Raw genomic sequence first — 19501 nt, forward strand, 5'->3', positions numbered from 1 at the left:
ACTTTCAAGACTATGTTTCTTAAACAACCCGATCTCACCAAATGCGTCTATATAGCACGCAGTGTGTTTATCGTGTAATATATACGCGAAAATGAGTTTTTACGTGCATAGTATACGCATGGATAGCACATGGTTGGGTTTAGGGTGGGGTAGGGTGCGTGTGTATTATACGCTTGGGTAGGATTAGTGGTGTGGGGTGCGTGTGTATATCACGAAATTAAGTGCGTATCATATGCACGCGCAAAACTGCGTATCATATCCACGTAAAAACTCATTTTCGCGTATAAATTGCACGATAAACACACTGCGTGCTATAGAGACGCATTTGGGTGAGAACAGGCTGTTCTTAAAAGTAGTGTGATGGATTTTTTAATGAATTAAATAGTAAACTGTATATCAAACTAATCATAATTCTAACATCTAACCTTCTCCTTTTGGCTTAAAATTCTACCACTTGAACAAAATGTACTCTGAAGATTGTGTTGAAACCATGTGGAAATTTCTCAGATTCTGGCTAGACAATATAAAAAATATAACAGTCTATAGTCTCATGACTGAACTTTTTTTAATGATTTGAGATCTCAGGAGATCTAAGTTTGCTTCTACCTGTAACAGAAGGGTTTCACATATGAAGAACCAATCAAATTGTAGGGAAATTATGTAATCATGTCATTTTTGCAATGCTCCTATTCTATAAAAATACTAATATTCCAAATACTATGGAAGTCAGTGACCACCATCAGCTGTCTGGTTACCAACATTCTTCAAAATGTCTTCTTTTGTGTTCAATGGAAGAATGTAACTCATACAGGGTTGGAACAACATGAGGGTGAGTATATAATACTTTAAGTATATCATTTTATATTATTTCCAAGTCTTTAAAAAGTATGTTACTTCTTTTTCACAAGGGTATATTAAGGTAATGGGGACATGAAGATGCACTGGCCAGGTATACAACTTTTAATGTGGAAAAACTTTCTTAGTGCGCCTTTAAATTGATGTCACTATTGGAAAATGTGCACTGCATGCAAATACGCATGTCTGTGATTGGCCACAGCGTTGACCTCATCATCCCCCGTAGCTCCTCCCCCAATCTCTCCTGCTTCAGGACCATCATCACTCGCATCCTTAGAGCTTCTCTCCACAGCACATTCTCTTCATCCAGAAGACTCCAGCTCCATCCTGATCTGGCAGGCTTGAAGCTCTGAGATTACAGTAATGGAGAGCTTGCTGGATAACCCAATGAAAGCCGTGCTTTACCTCAAAGAACTGACCACTATCGTACAAAACCAGCAGAGTCTCATTCAAACCCAGCGGCAGCGGATCGACGAGCTGGAGAGGAAGGTTGAGGATCTGATCGGCGAGAATCGTCAGCTGAGAGATCCGCATCAATACCACCACCATCATCCGCACCACCACCACCACCCACCCCCGCGGACCAGCAGCCCTCAGCCGGCCGCTCACCCGCACCAGCATTCGGCGACTCACGGTCAAGCCCAGCCGCAGCAACCGCAACCGCAACAACCGCAGCCGCAACAGCAGCATCCGTCCAAACAACCGCAGCATCCTCCGGTAGCTCCCATCCATTATCCGCAGCATCTGCAGCTCGTACCTACATCCCCACCGACTCTCAAAGCGACCCAGTCCAGCCCCGAGTCCGCGGAGGACGAGAAGAGAAGCCCGTCCTGCAAATCTCTGGTTCCGCAGACACCTTCGACACTCTGCCGGTCCGTTGGACTCGCCAGGAAACCGGAGTGAGTAAAAATCACACCGAGAAACGCACAGTTCATCACACACTCTATTACACTGTGATCATGCGGCATTTGTATGCTTTCAGAAATTGGTACATTACAGTGTCTACGCCAAAAAAAAAAAAAAACGGAATGAAACGACATCCCTTTTAAAGGTAGCCTGTAGGCTATAGGCTATAAAGATTAAGTGTAATTAATATTAGCCCTATAACTATTATAACCGCAGATTCAAGGATGCTAGAAAATGATAATAAATAATATGAATTAAATTTAATTAAATTTAATTTTATAGCACCTTTCAAACATCAAATGCAGCTCAAAAGGCTTAAAATATTAGAAAATAAAAACTGTAAACATTAAGTTATTATTTAAAGAGTTATGCACTATAGTATTAAGAATGAGATCATATACCTTTATAAAGCATTATGCAGACTTTAATAAAAAAAAATAAAAAAATGTCACAACATGCAATTGTTAAGGAGCTATTTTTACTGTCTTTTTGTTAATGTAACCTCAGGTTGATTCATTCATAATTATTCAATAATCAATATATTTAGATATTACCATATGAAGCTTAGCATCAGCTATAGGCCTGACTGACAAAACATTTGTAGAGTTTGGAAATGTTACCGAAGTGAAGGAATATGAATCCAACGGAACAAGTTTCAACATAACGCAAGGAAAAACCTAGAATTTTTACAACTAATATGACAATTATGATCACCAACAGGATTATATGTTCCTGTAGGACAACATTTTAAAACTTCTATCCAAAACATACCTGTGATTTCCTATAGGAGGGGAATTTTTTTGGGTGGGGATGTGTATGTGTCAATATGTCATTGCAAACCTTTATACAAAATAATCCCATATTAAGTATTATGCTCATTATTATTCAGTGTTCATGTGCAATTACACAGACGGACACTTTAATGTACCCTAGAACAAAGACTTAGAAATTACAAAGATTTTTTTTTTTTTGGATTGCTTTATACACAAGCTTCTGCAGAATGATGAATATTAATGATACGCTGACAAACAACTGGACGTGAGAGTACTCTATATAGATTTTCTGGATCTTTTAATACACTGACTGGCTGTCGTCAACGCAGCTCACAGAAAACCAACTCATGCTGATTGCCTCAGCAAATCCTCTTTAATATCAAAGGCTTATTTTAGGGCTCTTTCTATGAAATCTGCTGAACAAATAATATCCGGCTCTATCCTGCTGTGGTGTTGTGGTGTAACTGGACTGATGACACTTTCAATCTGAAAATGAGACAGTAAAATAATTGTCTTTAGGTATTAACGCGCAACCTGATTAAGATAAAATCTAGGACGAATGTAAATACTGTAGAACGTTATTGAACCAAATCAGTTGAGAAGATATTACAGTAAAGGGATATTACGAGTTTAAGTTTAATTAAGTTTTATAAGCTGACAGCGCTTGTTGTGGCATAATGTTTATTGGCACAATAATAAATTTTAACTTGTTGCTCCTTTTCTTAAAAAAAATCTGGCTTACTGTGTGGCACTTGTTGAATGAGACCAGTCTATAAACTGTTTTAATATAGCCACAAGATGTAAACAAAATGCATTGCAACATGCAACAAAATGACTTGCTCGTTTTACTGTGTGAAGTTATATCCAACTTTGTTGCCTTGAAAACATAATACTAAAACCTAAAAACGAATAATGACGTTATTAAAAATAATGACGTTCTACGGAGCGCCGCACATGACATGCGAAAAATTAAAAGTATATCGTGGTCATGAATTAACAATTAATTCCCATGGCTTACTAACACGTCAGCGCGTTTTCTTAACTCGTTCCCTCATTCTAAGTAATCGTGTGCACGAAAAAAAGTGTTCCCTCGACTTACTACACCGTGGCCACGTTGTACTAATTCATTCCCATGTTTTAGTTAAATCAAAACGAGGAAAAAGCTTTGTTTCAAATTAGTTCATAGAATGGGAACAAATTCTTAATTCATTACCATGATATATTTTTCTCCGCATGTCAAGTGAGGGGCTTCGTATAGTACGCGACATAAGAGCTTTTATAAAATAAGCTTCCCTTTTTTTAAATCGTCCCCTTCACTTCCATTCAAAAGGCTCATTGGAAAAAAATCTGTCATGAAACTCTAGCTGATAGGTCTCGATCTGCTTGCAATCACATCATTCTCTATAGGGCAAAGCTGATTGGTTTCTGCTGTATCGGTGGCCTTCAAATACGTGGTTAGCATTTGCCTTAGCAGTTAAGCGCACTTTCAGAAACCCTCCACCTTCCCCAGCTCCACCTGTATGATCTGCTAATTCGGTTCAGCAGCGTAGCAGATCTATTCTGCCAAGACCAAACATATCAACATTGTAAAATCCATTACCATGCCAAACACTCTGAGGGCCCTATCTTGCACCCAGCGCAATTGACTTTGTACACCGACGCATGTATCATTCCTATTTTGCACCCGCGCACAGCGGACTTTTCCCTCCACAGACGCACGTCGGTAAATTAGGGAATAAACTTGCGCTCGCGGGGGCGGTTCAGCGCAAAGAGGAGGCGTGTTCCGGCGCAAAAGTTCCCTGGTGCTATTTTCCAGTTTTAGAAAGCAATTCCGCCACTGACCAGGAAAAAAACAGTCTAAAGACAGTGGCGCGTTGCGCGTTAGTCATATGCTATTTTAAGGGCGTGTGCTTGGCCATAATGTAGCATGTTAATCTCGCATACACTGATTCTCTAATCTAAACAGACGCAGCAGTTTTCATTTTTGCAAATCATACATTATTACAAGGAAAAGTATTAACACATGAGGGAAATCATTGTTGTGTCCATGAAGATGTGAAAAAAATCTAAAATCTAGATTAGGCTACACATTTACCCAAATTATAGGCCTACGCCTGTTTAACCGAAGCTACTTTGAGTGAGTTTCTCCCATCATCCCCAATGTCACTTCTCTGTGTTTTACGGCCCTGACGAGAACGTCGGTCTCCTCGGCTGTGAACCGCTCCTGGCGTGCGCTGGCAAATCCGCCGTTATAATAGCATTCCGCGTTGGAACAAGCGCGTCTGCTCTTAAAGGGAATGTGAGAGGACGCTCTGATTGGTTTATTTCACGTTACGCCCAAACCACACCTGTGAATAATGAAGCTACTTCAGACCAACCCTGTTTAGATTTTCGCCGGGGGCAAGAGGCATTTATCCCGCCGAGAAAATAGCAACAGCGCCGGGATCCGCCCACAAAGTTACTTCCGCTTTGCGCTTTAACACTTGCCTTTCAGATCGTTAAAATAGGGCCCTGAGAGTTGTCATGACAGAATTCCAAAAATATCTTTTCACACAGATTATGTTTACGGGAGCAGATTATCTATGAGTGGAGAATGCAGTTGCAATAAAAGAGTTTAAACACTTAATAAAGCTTAAATGGCTTCTATTTGGCTCCTTCAGAACCACTGGGAATGCAACATACTTGCATTGCATTATGGTTTGCGCTCTGACTGACACATTTGAGTTTATTTGAGTTAGGCTCTATCTCTGATTTGAGGCTTTATCTCCTTAAAACCTTCCACTTAAGAAGGATATGGAACATATTTGCATATAGCAGATGACACAGTGAGTCACCACAGCTGGGATCTGAAAGGGCACAGGTCAGATGAACCTGCGTGCTGTGGAATTAATGTGGAGGCTAAGATTAATGGCAGTCATAAATCACACTCGAAGGTTAAAATGGAAGGATTAAATAAATAAGTCACCAGAATGTTGGTTTCCAGGGAATTGAATTTTGCACAACCTGTTTAAATAAACATCTTCATTTTACATTTGAACTATTGGAATGTACTATTACCGGTACATGGAATTGTTGATATTATGATAATAAATAAATAAAAAATACATGTTTGAAATGAATCTTTAAGTTAATTATTATATTTACAAAACTGTCAAGGTCAACAAGTCTCTTAAAATCAGATAATTTGACCTTTTTATGACACGCAATATATAGTTAGTTCACGAATTTAGGAATTAATCTTTTTAATTCGATAAAACTTTTTATCGAAACATGTTATTGAAACATATTGATGAAAAAATCTTCAAGAAACCGGATGCTTGTCAAGACTTACTTGCATTTTGGCATCCAACGTTGAAATGAAATAACTTTTAATGCGATGGCCAAACTAGTTCTCAATTTCGACCATCATCTTTGGCATCACTGCTCTTCCATGACAAGTTAGACCTATTGAAGGCCAAAACAGTTTAAGATCTCAGTGAGAGTCTGGCGTAACTGCTGGGCAGATGTGATTTTCATGCACTACACAGTAAATGACAGATGGCTTACTTCAGAAAGATGTGATATTTCTGAATACATAAAAACTACCATCCATATGTTCTTTTACATCTCTTGGCCACAGCACCTTTTTATACGGTTGTGCGGTACGGTAATAGAGGCGTTTATAGAGGACTTGGATTAGATGAATACTTAATTTGAATAATGCATATGCTAATTGTCGAAAAAAATAAACTATTCGAGGCCTACATATCTGTAGGCCAATATTTTCAGCTCAGCGGCTTTATATATTTCTCAGTTGATGTCACAGACCTCGAAGCACACACACACTGAGGTTTGAACGCCATCTGTTGTATTTGGCATCTGTGCTCGCTGAAATATCCAGAAACACAGAATGATTGGAATGCTAAGAATGTGCAGCTACGATTTTTTTTTGCCATTGAATACCATGAAATTGAATCTAAAATCAGTAACCGTTCTAAAACGACAACTTCTGTGGCTATAACGCATTTTATTGAAACATCTGTTGTCCTAAATAAGCATCACACATTTATCATTTATGCATCTACTTATTGCTATGCAACGAGAGAAGACACTGTAATTGCCTGTTATTAAACTGGTGATGTGAGATTGTTGTTCCAAGCCCACATGACTTTCTTCCTTCTGCGGAATAGAAAAGATGTTGTCCTTGTAAAAAAGATCACACTTTGGCATTTTAAAGAGTACCTTTTAAGGAAATAATATACTGAAAAAGAATATACTTGAGTGTTAACATAATGAAAATGATTTCAGACACTTACTTGCATATTACCGTCATTTTATTTCAAATACGGTAATATGTATTAGCCTATAGTTTTAAATTGATATTAAATGCAATTAGCTGAACTAGAGTGTTTTTTTTTTATCAGTAGGACCAACGTACATCTTCATATGTTATTTCATAATTCTATTGTACTGCTGAATGTACTGACAAGTATTTACAGTAAACTGAAATACACTTCAATGTCATTTCTATTGAAACTTGTGTCATGTATTGAAATATTTTTTGTAATCACACATACACAGTAGTTGCAATTTAGTACATTTAATATATATATATATATATATATATATATATATATATATATATATATATATATATATATATATATATATATAAAATATATTAACTACAATTAATATCACACTATAGCTAAGATTATAATGTAGCATTTTACACGTGTCAAAAAATAATAGTCAAAATAGATGTTCTTTAAAGTGTGATAAAATATCATTAAAACAATGATTTAAATGTACTTTTAAATATGACAGTGCACTTTTCAAAAGTTAAGAAACTTAGCCATGAAAGTATATTAAAAAATATACTTTTAAGATTTAAGTACACTAAAAGTGCACATTAAATACAGTTAAGTGCACTTCTGTTTCACAAGGGTTATCAGAACGATAGACACTTTCTTTGTATGGAAAAAAACATTCATCATTATACTTACGATCTTATACTTATAGTCATTATTTTCGCCATTTTGTTTGGTGTCACAAGTGGTGCAGAAATTACACTCTTCCCTTGAAAGTTTATGCAGGTAAAAAAAAAAAAAGCAAAAAAAAAAAAAAAAAAGCACAGTCATTTCCTCACTGAATATTTAAAGATGTCCTCAAAGTTTGTTCTCGTCTCTTTACGAGTGGCATCAGAGGATACAAGCACTGAAAGCTGCATTTGAATCAACTTTAGACAGGTCTTCGCTTTCTGCCTGGGACACAGGATCACAACTCCACTTTTCATTTAGTCTCAAAGAAGGACAAGTTGTTCATCTAATTTGGTTGTGCTGCTCAGTCAGAACACATGCAAGGAAAGGTTTCTACTTGAAATGTGAATAATGTGATGAAAATATATAAGGGCATGAGAGCCAGGAGATGAAAGTTTGTAGTAATTTTGCTTAATTCAATAATTGGTGTGGTAATTAGATTTTATGGGACTCATTTCATTTGGCAATGATGGCACATCCAGTATAGCAAAGAATGGAATGCAAAATCATTGGGAAGAAAGAATTGAATAAGAACATATGGGTCGGGATCAAACCTTCATCGTCCATATGAACAGTCAATGTTTTTAAACAAATATTGGTAACACTTTACAATACGGTTCCATTTGTTTACATTAGTTAACATGAGCTAACAATGAAATTTAAATAATGACATTATTAAAATCAAAAGTTCAATCTGTTAAAGCTGCAGTCCGGCACTTTTTTGGGTTTAAAAATATCAAAAAATACATTTTTGAAAAAAAACGTAACCAGACAGTGTTCAAAACGATCTGCTTGCCTTACCTCGATTCAAAACGGTAAGCTTGTAATAATTATTTTAATTCTAGTGGTACTGGTGGATTTCCGCGGGAATTTCGAGCATGTCTTTGCGTCATTACGTCACTTCTGTACACATAGAGAAGGAGTCTCGGCTATAGTCGGCTATTATAGCGTGTGTGGATGATGGTGGAGATTTAGCTTAGCACTTGGTATGGCGGATCCCGAAAGTTTAAAGCGACAATCACCAGTGACAACTGGAGATTCACCAGTTGTAAAACCCAAAGACTTCGGACTTCAGAAAAAATATATTTTTCACGTTTTGACGTGATATAAGCAATCGTTAGATTTAATCAGCATGCTATAGCCTACTGCAATGCTTCCCCCCACCCCCCGAATTTGGTCAGAACAAAAGTGAATGTTACTTACTTGTTCAGATGACATTTTTCGATGAAAATTCTAATGTTGACACTTTCAAAAAGTATACTCTGAGATTGCTGATGACAGTACAGTATCCACAGCGACGCGGCAGCGACAGGTTCTCCTCAATACATTGTGTTCATCCGCGCTGTTTCATGCCGATTTACTACCCACGCACAGTTAATAATTCCGCGAATAACTGCAATTGCAGATTTCGAACAGAGATGGCGACAAAGAGGAAAAACGACGGACTGCAGCTTTAAGTAAGGGATAATGAACATCCAGCGGGTTGTTATCGCAGAATAAACCAAGACAGAGTGATCAGGAAATATCTGGACTCAAAATATAGAATTTTGTTAGCATATTTTATCAGCTCACTAAACGTAAAGCTTCTGCGAAGAAAACAGTTGCAAGTGGCTTTTAGACAGGACACTGAACAAGTTCAAACTACTGTAGACATTTAAGGGATAAAGTACAGTCATACCTCGGCTTTTAACCTTTTAACCAGGCTTTCAAGGATTTCATTTTCAATTAAATTGATTCATATAACTGGATGGACGGTATGCTATTCAGCGTTGCAATTGACAACGGTTGTTAACGGGGAATAACAAACCTAGTAATGTAGTGTCTGACCAATCAGAATCAAGGATTCTAAGGAGCCGTGTAACAAAATTAGCAACTATTAACTACAAATTTTGTCTCAATACACTCCTAATTACTGCTTATTAATAGACAGTATGGTAGTTGTTATGTTTAGGTATTGAGTAAGATTAAGGGATGTAGAATTGGTATGGTATGAAGCATGGTATTTCAGAAATTAATAAGGCATTAATATGTGCTTTATAAGTACTAATAAACAGCTAATAATATCCTAGTAATATTCATGCTTATTAGCAGTATAACTAGCAACTAGTTATTAGTGAGTATTGGACCATAAACTAAAGTGTTACCATATTTTATTTACATCCTTTATTAATTTTTTTTGTATGATATGATATAATATAAATAATTTGGCAATGCAAAACACCTTAATAATCCACATTTTTTTACTTAACTTTCTTTTTACCAAAATAATAATATACTTATTTTTTTGTGGTAAAAGATCACCTTGCCCAGTTCTAGACAGTCTATGTGAAAATAGACTTGGGCTATTGCATTTTGTAGATATACTTTTGTAAATTTGTAAAGTTCAACCTACTTGACAGTAGCAATTTATGACTTTACCCTCAATTTCTGTCACTGCTTCCCATTGTAATTACCATTTTAATATGTGTGTGTGTGTGTGTGTGTGTGTGTGTGTGTGTGTGTGTGTGTGTGTGTGTGTGTGTGTGTGTGTGTGTGTGTGTGTGTGGAGCGGGCTCTTGAGGGACAGGTTGCTTTCGGGCGTCCCTCTGGCTCTGAGGTGAGAGTTGGCGATGTTGTGGGCCGCACCTGAGGCAGCACTTCAATTAGAAAACACAGGTGTTCACCCAAGTGATCTGACATACACTCATGAGCACATTGACATCTACTGCAAACATGAACACAAACACTCACATATTCTGCCTGGCGTACACAAACTCCCTGTCTGCTCCTTGGCTCCTACGTGGCTCCTCGTTTCTCTCCATATTTCTCTGCAGCTGAGGAGCTACAGGATAGCAGTGTGTAAGGAAATGGAAATATGTAGCTGAGTGATTCAGATTCAACTTAACATTTCCAGTAACGATTCTTTAAGTTCTTTTGAGGAAGCACCAGATTATTAATCCGAACTATATTATACCATGTACGACGTACCATGTTTGAGTCACATATGGTTAGTAATAAGACTTGAGGTTCACTGTGTCACATGTTAATTCAGTGAGTGAGCAAATTTGTGATTCATATTGAATGGTTTGTTTGATTTCTTGAATGATTTCTTTTGCCGCGGTGATGAACGTAGATTCAGCAGTGGTGTAGAAAAGACTGAGTGTTTTAGTACATTGTTGTGTCCACACCAGCGGAAAAAAACGCAGACGCTCAAGAACCAAACGTCATGAAAATCATTCGGTTTCAGTATTTTTACCTCCAAATGGAACTCGTTCTGAATAAGAATCAATTCTCGATTCTAAACCCTATAGCGCTGGCGCTAGAATTTTCTCAGTGTGGATGCTGGGCACGTCTGTGTGGTTATGACAGGGTGACTGGCTCTGGCTTTTTGCATGGCAGAAACCCAAATCATGAATATCACATTTTTCTATTGAGTGCTTTTAGATTGCTTCATTTTTCTTTTCCCTTTTTTTCTGTGTCTGTGCAGTCAGCATCGGCTGCATCAGAAAAAGACTCGCACATCATTAGTCAGGGCCGTACGTGCGCAGACACGGGAATGTGGGGGGAAGGGTGTGAAAAGGTGACTGTGCAAAGGTGACTTTCAAACGTTCGCAGCGCTCTCTGCTGCACCCAGTGGATAGAGAGAGGGAGAGAGAGATGGCGATTGGGAAAGGTCGCGCAGCAGCCGAATTCTATAGGCAGTGCGGCCAAATGTTTGTACATTGTGATCACACTTTTTTTTACTCACAAATAAGAAGGATCATGTTAGATTGTGTGCTATTTCCATTTGGGATTCAAATAATCCCACTAGCAATACTAGTAATTTTGATAGAATTAACTATTGGCTGTTACTCTCTGTTGTCAGTGGTCTTACATTAAAGCTAAATGAGAAACAGCAATACCTCTGACAGCTAAACCACTGTCACCAATGTTACTGACAGCCACGTCACTGAGAACAATGCCATTTATAGAAACGCAATTGACTGGAATGCTACTGACAGCAATGCCACTGACAGGATTGCCACTAACAATATTAAAGTAACGCCACTGAAAGCATCGCCACTGACAGATTGACAGTTATGCCATTGCTAGCAACACCACTGACAATAAGGGGCTGTTTAAAAGACACCGCTTTCAACTAAAAACGTAACAATTTGTATGCGTTTTGGCCGTTCATTTACACGACAACAGCGTTTTGGGTGCCTGAAAACGCAAACTTTTGAAAACGGTGTAGTGGCAAAAATTCTCATTAAACAACATCACTGCATAAGAGACACTCAGAATCAAATTGTAAAAAGAGAAGTATTTATTCCTACAAGAATAGGTCCAGTCTAATACACAGAAGTTACGCTGTGCAAGAGAGTGACACCCTTGAAAACAGAACGGGGAGATCTTTATACTATTCTCCAAGGCCCTTTCAGTACAGAGTTTCCTCCCAGTAGTTTTCCACAGACAAAGGACCCATATTGCTAGTTTAGATTTATCGCTGGCTAACCCCCCCAACCTAGATGACCTCTGATCTCGGAGGTCCGAGGTCCTTGCCCGTCTGTTTTCTGGAGTGTCTCCCTCCTGCTTTCTCAGGTATATTTAAACATAGGCTACATACATTTCAGAGAAGTCCCCCCTCTCTTATCCCTCTACAAATGTCAAAACCATTTGACGTTCCTTTGCAGAATCTACTGAAAGTCAATCAAAAAAAATTTCCCCCACAACAACGGGTTTCAAAATTTTTGGAGTTTTTGGAAATGGTCTCCATGTACACAACATCTCTGTATACGATGACGTCATGCATGCGTATTACGTGTTCAGTCTATAGTGTTTCATCGCCAGCAGAAAACAGCGTTTTTAGTCGTTTCCGCGGATCCGTGTGAATGGGGATCGTTTTGACAATGCTGTTGTCTGTACGAGAAAAATCAAAAAATCAAATCCGTTTTAAGCATATCGTTGTCGTGTAAACGTACCGGTAGAATACTGACAGTAACACCACCACTGACAAACTTCATGGATTTAGATGGAGTGTGTAATACATACTGTGCACCCCACCTAAAATTCGTCTGTGGCTCCCCTACACATTGATAAATATTGATATATGTTAGAAGATCTAGTATGTTGGATCCAAGGATGGATTTTTAGCTCATTCTTTACCGACACACAGACGATTATCTATGTTTCATGGAAATTAATATTCCTTTTCAAAAAATGCTCCAGTGAAAGAAGATGAAATATATTTGCATTTAGCAAATGTTTTATGGAGATCTGAGAGCTCTCCATAATCACTGCTATGCCGGCATGTTGACAGCGTAATCATTTCCCAGCATGGGCACCAGGAAGTTGGCAGCAGCTTTTCACTTGTGGAATGGCTAATTAGTAAAAAATGATAGTTGTTTTGTCCAAATGTCTGATTTGGTATGCCATATGCTTTATTATCATCTGAAAGGTCAAAGTAAAAAAAATATATATATATAAATAAAAAATAGGTATTTACTGCATAACGATGGATTCAGACTACACTGTATTTTTGTCTGTTACAATAGTCTCAGATTATGCGATTTTGACTCCTAAATTCTTGTCATGTAGTGGACAAGAAACATGTCAGACTACAGTTACAGTTGACAATCTTCACATGATGTTTTAATAACAAGATTGGGAGGAACACATTCAAATGATCTATCCAATCAGCACGAGTGGAGGCCTATATTCATATACGTAGGCGACTCACCTATGTTCCTCAACAGTTTTCAGAATCCCTCCTGTATACGTCTGTATACGCATACTCTTTTACTCTATCTGATTATTTGTAAGTGTGAACTCGTGATTTTCCATCTTTCTCGAAGTGTGTGATGTCATAGAGAAGGTGGAACTAGTGACTGACTTCCAGAAACAAGAACGTAAACAAACTACCCAAGTAGCATGTTAGCTTAATGCTAATTCCAGTACTTACACACAGCCTCTGCTATCATTCCCCAGCATTTACTGTCTGTGGTTGTGGTATTCACTCCATTAAACATCATAAAGGAATGAGTATTGTTGTCATAGCTCCACGAACCTTTCCTCCATTGCATATTTCCACCTAGCAGCACCAATACCATCATCTTTTCTCGTTTAGCCATGTTTGAAAGCTGTGTACGCTCCTATTGTTTCGAGTCACAGAGGAAAAAATAAATGCTAGTTTTTCTGTCGTGACGTTGGTTGTCATCGAGTTGAAATGAACGACGGGCTGCCAAAATCAGGCTGATATCGTGTAGTATGAACATGGCGCAAGTTAACCAGACCGACTTAATCGCAATAAGAATGCCGTCAAAAAATGTGAATGGTTTTGTTGTGTTTAAGCTAAATTTACTTTCTTAACATTAACTCCTCTCCTATCTTATGAGAATGGAAATGAGTTTCTTCCTAAAAGCGAAACATCTCTGATCTCTGAGAGCATCTGCAGCTGTGGACTGCATGCACATGTGGTCAGTGCTGCAGTGCAGTTGTGCAGTGCTAATCGCTCTCAGCGCACTGACCTACGGAACTCTTTTTTTGTTACATCATCAGTTCATGTGGCGATGACTCAGGACTTAAACTGCAATGGTGCATGTGTGATCCTGTCCTTGCTGTAGAAGCACAAATAGTTTGCTATATGCAGGCATTCAAAGAAATTAGCACAGTTCTGAGAATGATAAATTATTACATAAAGGTGCCTACTGAATCTGTTAGTTATATAATTTGACACACTCATGGGGGAGAGGCTCAACTTATTTTATGGTATTTTTGGGCTCTTTATTTGAAGCCCTAGTGCTATCTATAGGTCAAAGTTCTCATATGATTTAGCTTATTACTTTTGAACTGTGTAGCGTTGAAGCAAAATATTTCCCCATTGTTTTCTGATTCCTTTTGTTTTAATTAGCGGTTCGTTTTAAATTCCTATTTAATACTCCCTTTAAATTCCTACATTATACCATCATTTTGAATTTTGCCAACTTCTAGTTTCTAAACTTTTCTAGATTTTTCGTTGTTGTTGTTGTTGTTACTGAAAACATGCTTTTTCAGACCTGTCCTACAACAGCGTTCATCAAACCTTCTCCAAATTTGTGGCAGGTGTAACCCTGAGATCATGATGGTGAAAAAGTTATGAATTGTTTTTAGATAAAACAAATCATTTAAATCTAACTTATCAACTTGACAATGTCGTTAAACAGGAAGTGTAGCTGTATCTTGAAAATTAATTCATTTGTTCAAATGAAACGTTGAAAATAACCTTGAGACTGTGATCAATATCCATTATTTTATGATTCGATTATCTGAATCAATTCTTTCTACATTTTTCTTTTTCTTAAACATTGTTGGTGGCATTATTCAACTTAGTACGGGTTAATCCAAAAAAAAAAAAAAAAAAAAAACCTTTGTCAACATAACAATTTTCATTAGCATTTATCTTGTTACCACAATGTTCCAACTCCAACCTCTCTTTGGCTGAAAGTTGTTGTTGTTGTTTTGCACCAGAAAAGGCCGAATGCTCATAATCAGCCTGGATTCTGTAGTCTCACAGCTGTTAGCGATAGAAATAGAAGCAACAGACAAACGTAATGAGCTGTGTGCATCCCGCATGCTTGACAGAAGGGTGAACCAGTGGCATCAATAAGAAACCCACGCATCCACAACCATAACATCATAATTTGCCTTGTGTCGATATTGCATGTGGCTGGTCTCAGTCTATGTGGGTGTTCTGGTCTTTTGTGAATGTAGTGCGTAGGGCTTAGTGTTATTTCGCCAAGTAGGACATGTGCATGGATCAACATCTTTTTGGGTCCTGGCGCAACATTCCCATCACCCGATCAGCTTAGTTTTAGGGATTCTGTGTTGTTAGTAGTAGATCTCAAGTATGCTAGTGTTAAGACAGGGAAGGCCTCTGGTAAAACTCTACTTGTTTAATTTCTTATTATAATTTAGAATAAGATAAATACAAAAAGAGGATGATTAATAAGGAAAAAAGACTGATTCAGTTTTGTGAATCAGATCTTTTATTTTGTACACTTTAATTCTCACAATTGTGGCTTTTTTTCCACATTTGCTAATTTGTTTCTTACAATTGTGATTTTCCTCTCATAATTGTGACTTTACATATATATTCTCAAGATTGTGACTTTATTTTTTCACATTTGCAACATTTTTATCATAATTGCGGCTTTAGATACTCTCAAGGTCTCACTAAGTCCCATTTGCCACTTTATTTAATGCAATTATGGTGTTTTTCTCATAATTGTTGCTTTATATCTCACGATTGCAACTTTATCTTTTCACATTGGAGACTTTTCCCATAATTGTGGATTATATATGACACACTTGCATCTTTTTTTACTCAAGATTGTGGCTTTATATCTCATGATTGTGTCTTTATTTTTTTTGCATTTGCTACTCAGAATTGCACCATTATTTTGCACTTTATAGATTACAGTGTCAAATATGTTAAGATTATGTTTTGTTCTATGGACTCTTATTTTGAAATGCTGTTCTGTTTCCCTTAGTTCTTGTTTCCCTGCTCTGTTTAGTTTCGGTTTTCTCAGATCGGATAGCTATTTGATTTATTAAAATGATTCCATTTACACCTGGTCACATAAATGTGTTTTCGCAAAACAGATATGAATCCGATCTTCAATTCCCGCGCTATATGCTAATTTAATGGAGTGCACGTCACCGAAAGCAAAAGATAAGAGCTGCATTTTACTGATCATTAGCTAATTTCAAAATCAATAAGACCAATAAGAGAGAGCGTCAACAGCCCTAAGATCATTTTGTTTCTTTACTTTTAATGAAGATGATTGTGTGTTAAACTTCTGCGACTTACTTTTTTTTTTACTTTGATTTGCAATAGTTTGCACGTTGGCTTGATGAATAGATGCTCAGCTGGTCATCTGCGGCAATGCGTGCTGCAGTAGCGCCGTCATATCTGGCTATAACATGACATATAGCCTATAACACGCTCTCACACGTTTATTTTTTAGCATTTTTGGTAGGAGTACAATTTACATTTGTGGTTTAAACAACCAGATGCATTTACACTTGTCCGGTTTCGTCTGGAATGTGGCCCAGACCACCTCCTAAAGTGGTTTGAGCGATCGGATTCAAATCCGTCTCGAATGTGTTTCAGAGGGCATTTACACCTCGTCTTTTCACGATCAGATGGCTATCTGATCACAGGAAACGCATGAAGTGGCCAGGTGTAAAAGTGTGTTCCTGTGTTCTCCTAACAATCTCCTGCGTTTATAATTAAATACTTTAGTATTCCTAGTTCGAACGCATTGCTACCAAACACATCCACGTTTTCCCTATTTAAATACAGTTACTCGAGTAGTGTAATTCGACCTAGGACGGTGACGCAAAACAAAACGTTGCGCTTTTCTAAGCGTGTAAAATGGATATCTATATTGTATGGCGGAATACCATAGCAAGTGCTTGGGAGCACTTCGACTTGGCGGAGTAATATCTTCTGGGAGAGGGAGCAGGGGCCGGTGAGAGGATTTTTCACGAGTGAAGATATTACTGCGCCAAGTCGAAGTGCTCCCAAGCACTTGCAATGGTATTCCGCCATACAATATAGATATCCAACGTTTTGTTTTGCGTTACCGTCCTAGGTCGAATTACACTACTCGAGTAACTGTATTTAAATAGGGAAAACGTGGAGGTGTTTGGTAGCTTCTCTGCTTGGCCCCTATTGAATGAACTGGCTAAGCTAAGCTAATGTCGCGGCGCGCCAGAGCGATTAAGTGCACGCACTGAGACGAGAGAGGTATGTATCAACTCGTCTTAGTTAAGGGAATAACATAGTTTAATATGAAAAAACGGTGGAGTATCCCTTTAAAAAGATGGTTTCCAAAACTTGTGCTTAGAAAACATCACTTAGTGGTGTAAAGACACAAACTTTTGGTTTGCTGCTTAAAACATCTCCTGAATTCTTAAAGTATTAACGTCCCGACTCCTTAAGTTCCTTTCTCACCCCATGCCCTGTTTTGCTTGTGTTGTGGGGAGAAGGCAAAACCTTTTCAAGACTGCTTTAGCCTTCCTGCTGATGCAAACCTTTCAAGGAGGCTTAGTGCTTTAATACTGAATGAGTGTATGTGTTTGTACGTTTGTGAATTTGAGAGATGGGGCTAAGTCTATTTTTAAAAGCTGATCCCCACAGGACTATCCAGATGCTATTCTTGCCTATTTTTAACGATTAATCCACCTTATGGACAGAGTAACATGATTTATGCATCATATTCTGTTCAACAGGACAAATTCAGCTGAGAATGTGAGCTGCGGCAGATGGTACTTTAAGAACGTTTTCATGCTAGAGTCTGACGTCTATTTTTTCTGTTTGTTTGTTTGGACTGTTTTCATGTGAAATCCAGTGGGTCACAAGTAGGGGCCAGCTAACAAATGTATGTTCTAAGATTATTTTTTACTAACGTTCCCATTAAAGTCACCATTGAATTAAAAAGGACTATTCTTATTCATTTTATTTTTACAGAATGTTACAGAACGTTAGTCATTATCTGTAAATGTATCTGTATTTGTTACAGAGACAAAATTATCTTTATCTGTATCTGTATTTGGATTATCCAAATGCTCACTAAAACTAACTGATAAAAATGATAACTCTATTCTATTTATAGGCCAAATATGTTTAGCAAATATATTCTCAATTTTTACATTTTATATATATGTATAAAAAAACAGTTTTCCTTAAATTGGAAATATAATGACAACAGCATGACTGTCACAACAAGCTGTGCTTTTTTTCTTTACAGGTTACTGTGTTTGCTCTGTTTGAGAAAGAACTTGAGAAGTGAGTGATCCTAAAGCTTATTATTGTATATCTCACTAGCATAGACACGTTAACATCTTTGTTTAAGGTTACTCTCGACAAGTTCCGATTTCTGACAACCATTTTCACTTATAAAGGTCACACTTTAGTAATATCTGCTTCAGAGATTTCTCTTTGAGTTGTGGTGTAATTTTAGAAAACTTCATTGCTTTATCCTTGTGCTTGTTAGTCTAGCTTTTTTTGTTTCTATTATTCGGCAGAATTTGTTCTGCCTATTATTATGTCTATATTCTGGGCCTATTTGCCTTATCCAAGCCTATAAGGTATTTGGCTTTAAGTACATCCCAAGAACCAAAGCTTACATTGTGTAAGAAGAGTTTCTGTCTTCAAAATCTCATTGGTTCAAAATCCTCTGTATTAAATATAAAATATATTCTTAATGGATGTCAATGTGTCCTTGATCATTGTGGCGAGACAAATTACTTGTCACAGTGTGTCTGGTTAGGACACAATGCACTGTGTATGTCATCTTCATAGGTCTCACTTCTTTGGTGATCTGAAGCAACTTATGGCATAGCTTAATAATTGGATTCCTATTATAGTCAATCAAACTGACGCAAAAATCCTCTTTCCACATGAGTGGAGACTGATTTGAAACAAGATGCCTTCACAAGATGACTCTGTGATTTTCCAATACTTGCCCTGTTGTCACCATGTAAAATACTCAACCAATTTGTAAGTGCCATGCAAATATAGACTAAACATAGTAAGCATGAACAAGAGAGAAAGGCCAACGCTAATTCAACACAATCTGTCTCTCTTTTACTTTCTCTTATTTCAACTCAATTAATTAAATTCTTTCCCTTTTATTCAGGTTTCGCAAACTATCTGTTAACTGCATATTGATCCACAGATTCAAATCAACTCAAATTAAGTCCTTTTAGGAGCATCTTTCTACATTGATCTACTCCAAATACAGATAGACACACACACCAAACAACTTATAAATAGGACAGACTCAAATATAATGATTTTTAGGGCCGGGACTCGATTAAAAACATTAATCTAATTAATTAGAGGCTTTGTAATTAATTAATCGAAATTAATCGCATTTCAATCGCATATTAATATTTGACCTGAGAACAGTGAGAGGTATTTTTTTTTTCACATAGATTTTTAGT

The 19501-nt window shown here is 37.4% G+C and overlaps 1 protein-coding gene across 2 annotated transcripts in view; it reads left to right on the forward strand.

Annotated features, from left to right (window-relative positions):
* The first annotated feature begins 1130 nt into the window (after positions 1–1130).
* The window catches only part of iqsec3a (IQ motif and Sec7 domain ArfGEF 3a), a 131392-nt gene continuing 113021 nt past the window's right edge, over positions 1131–19501 (forward strand). For both annotated transcript variants that reach the window (XM_079622411.1, XM_079622412.1), the window contains exon 1: positions 1131–1754. In XM_079622411.1, the coding sequence (XP_079478537.1) occupies positions 1219–1754 (536 nt within the window). In that variant the 5' untranslated portion in view covers positions 1131–1218. The remainder of the gene's footprint in view (positions 1755–19501) is intronic.

The sequence above is a fragment of the Phoxinus phoxinus genome, assembly GCF_949152265.1.
Source record: "Phoxinus phoxinus genome assembly, chromosome: 9".
Taxonomy (NCBI): Eukaryota; Metazoa; Chordata; class Actinopteri; order Cypriniformes; family Leuciscidae; genus Phoxinus; species Phoxinus phoxinus.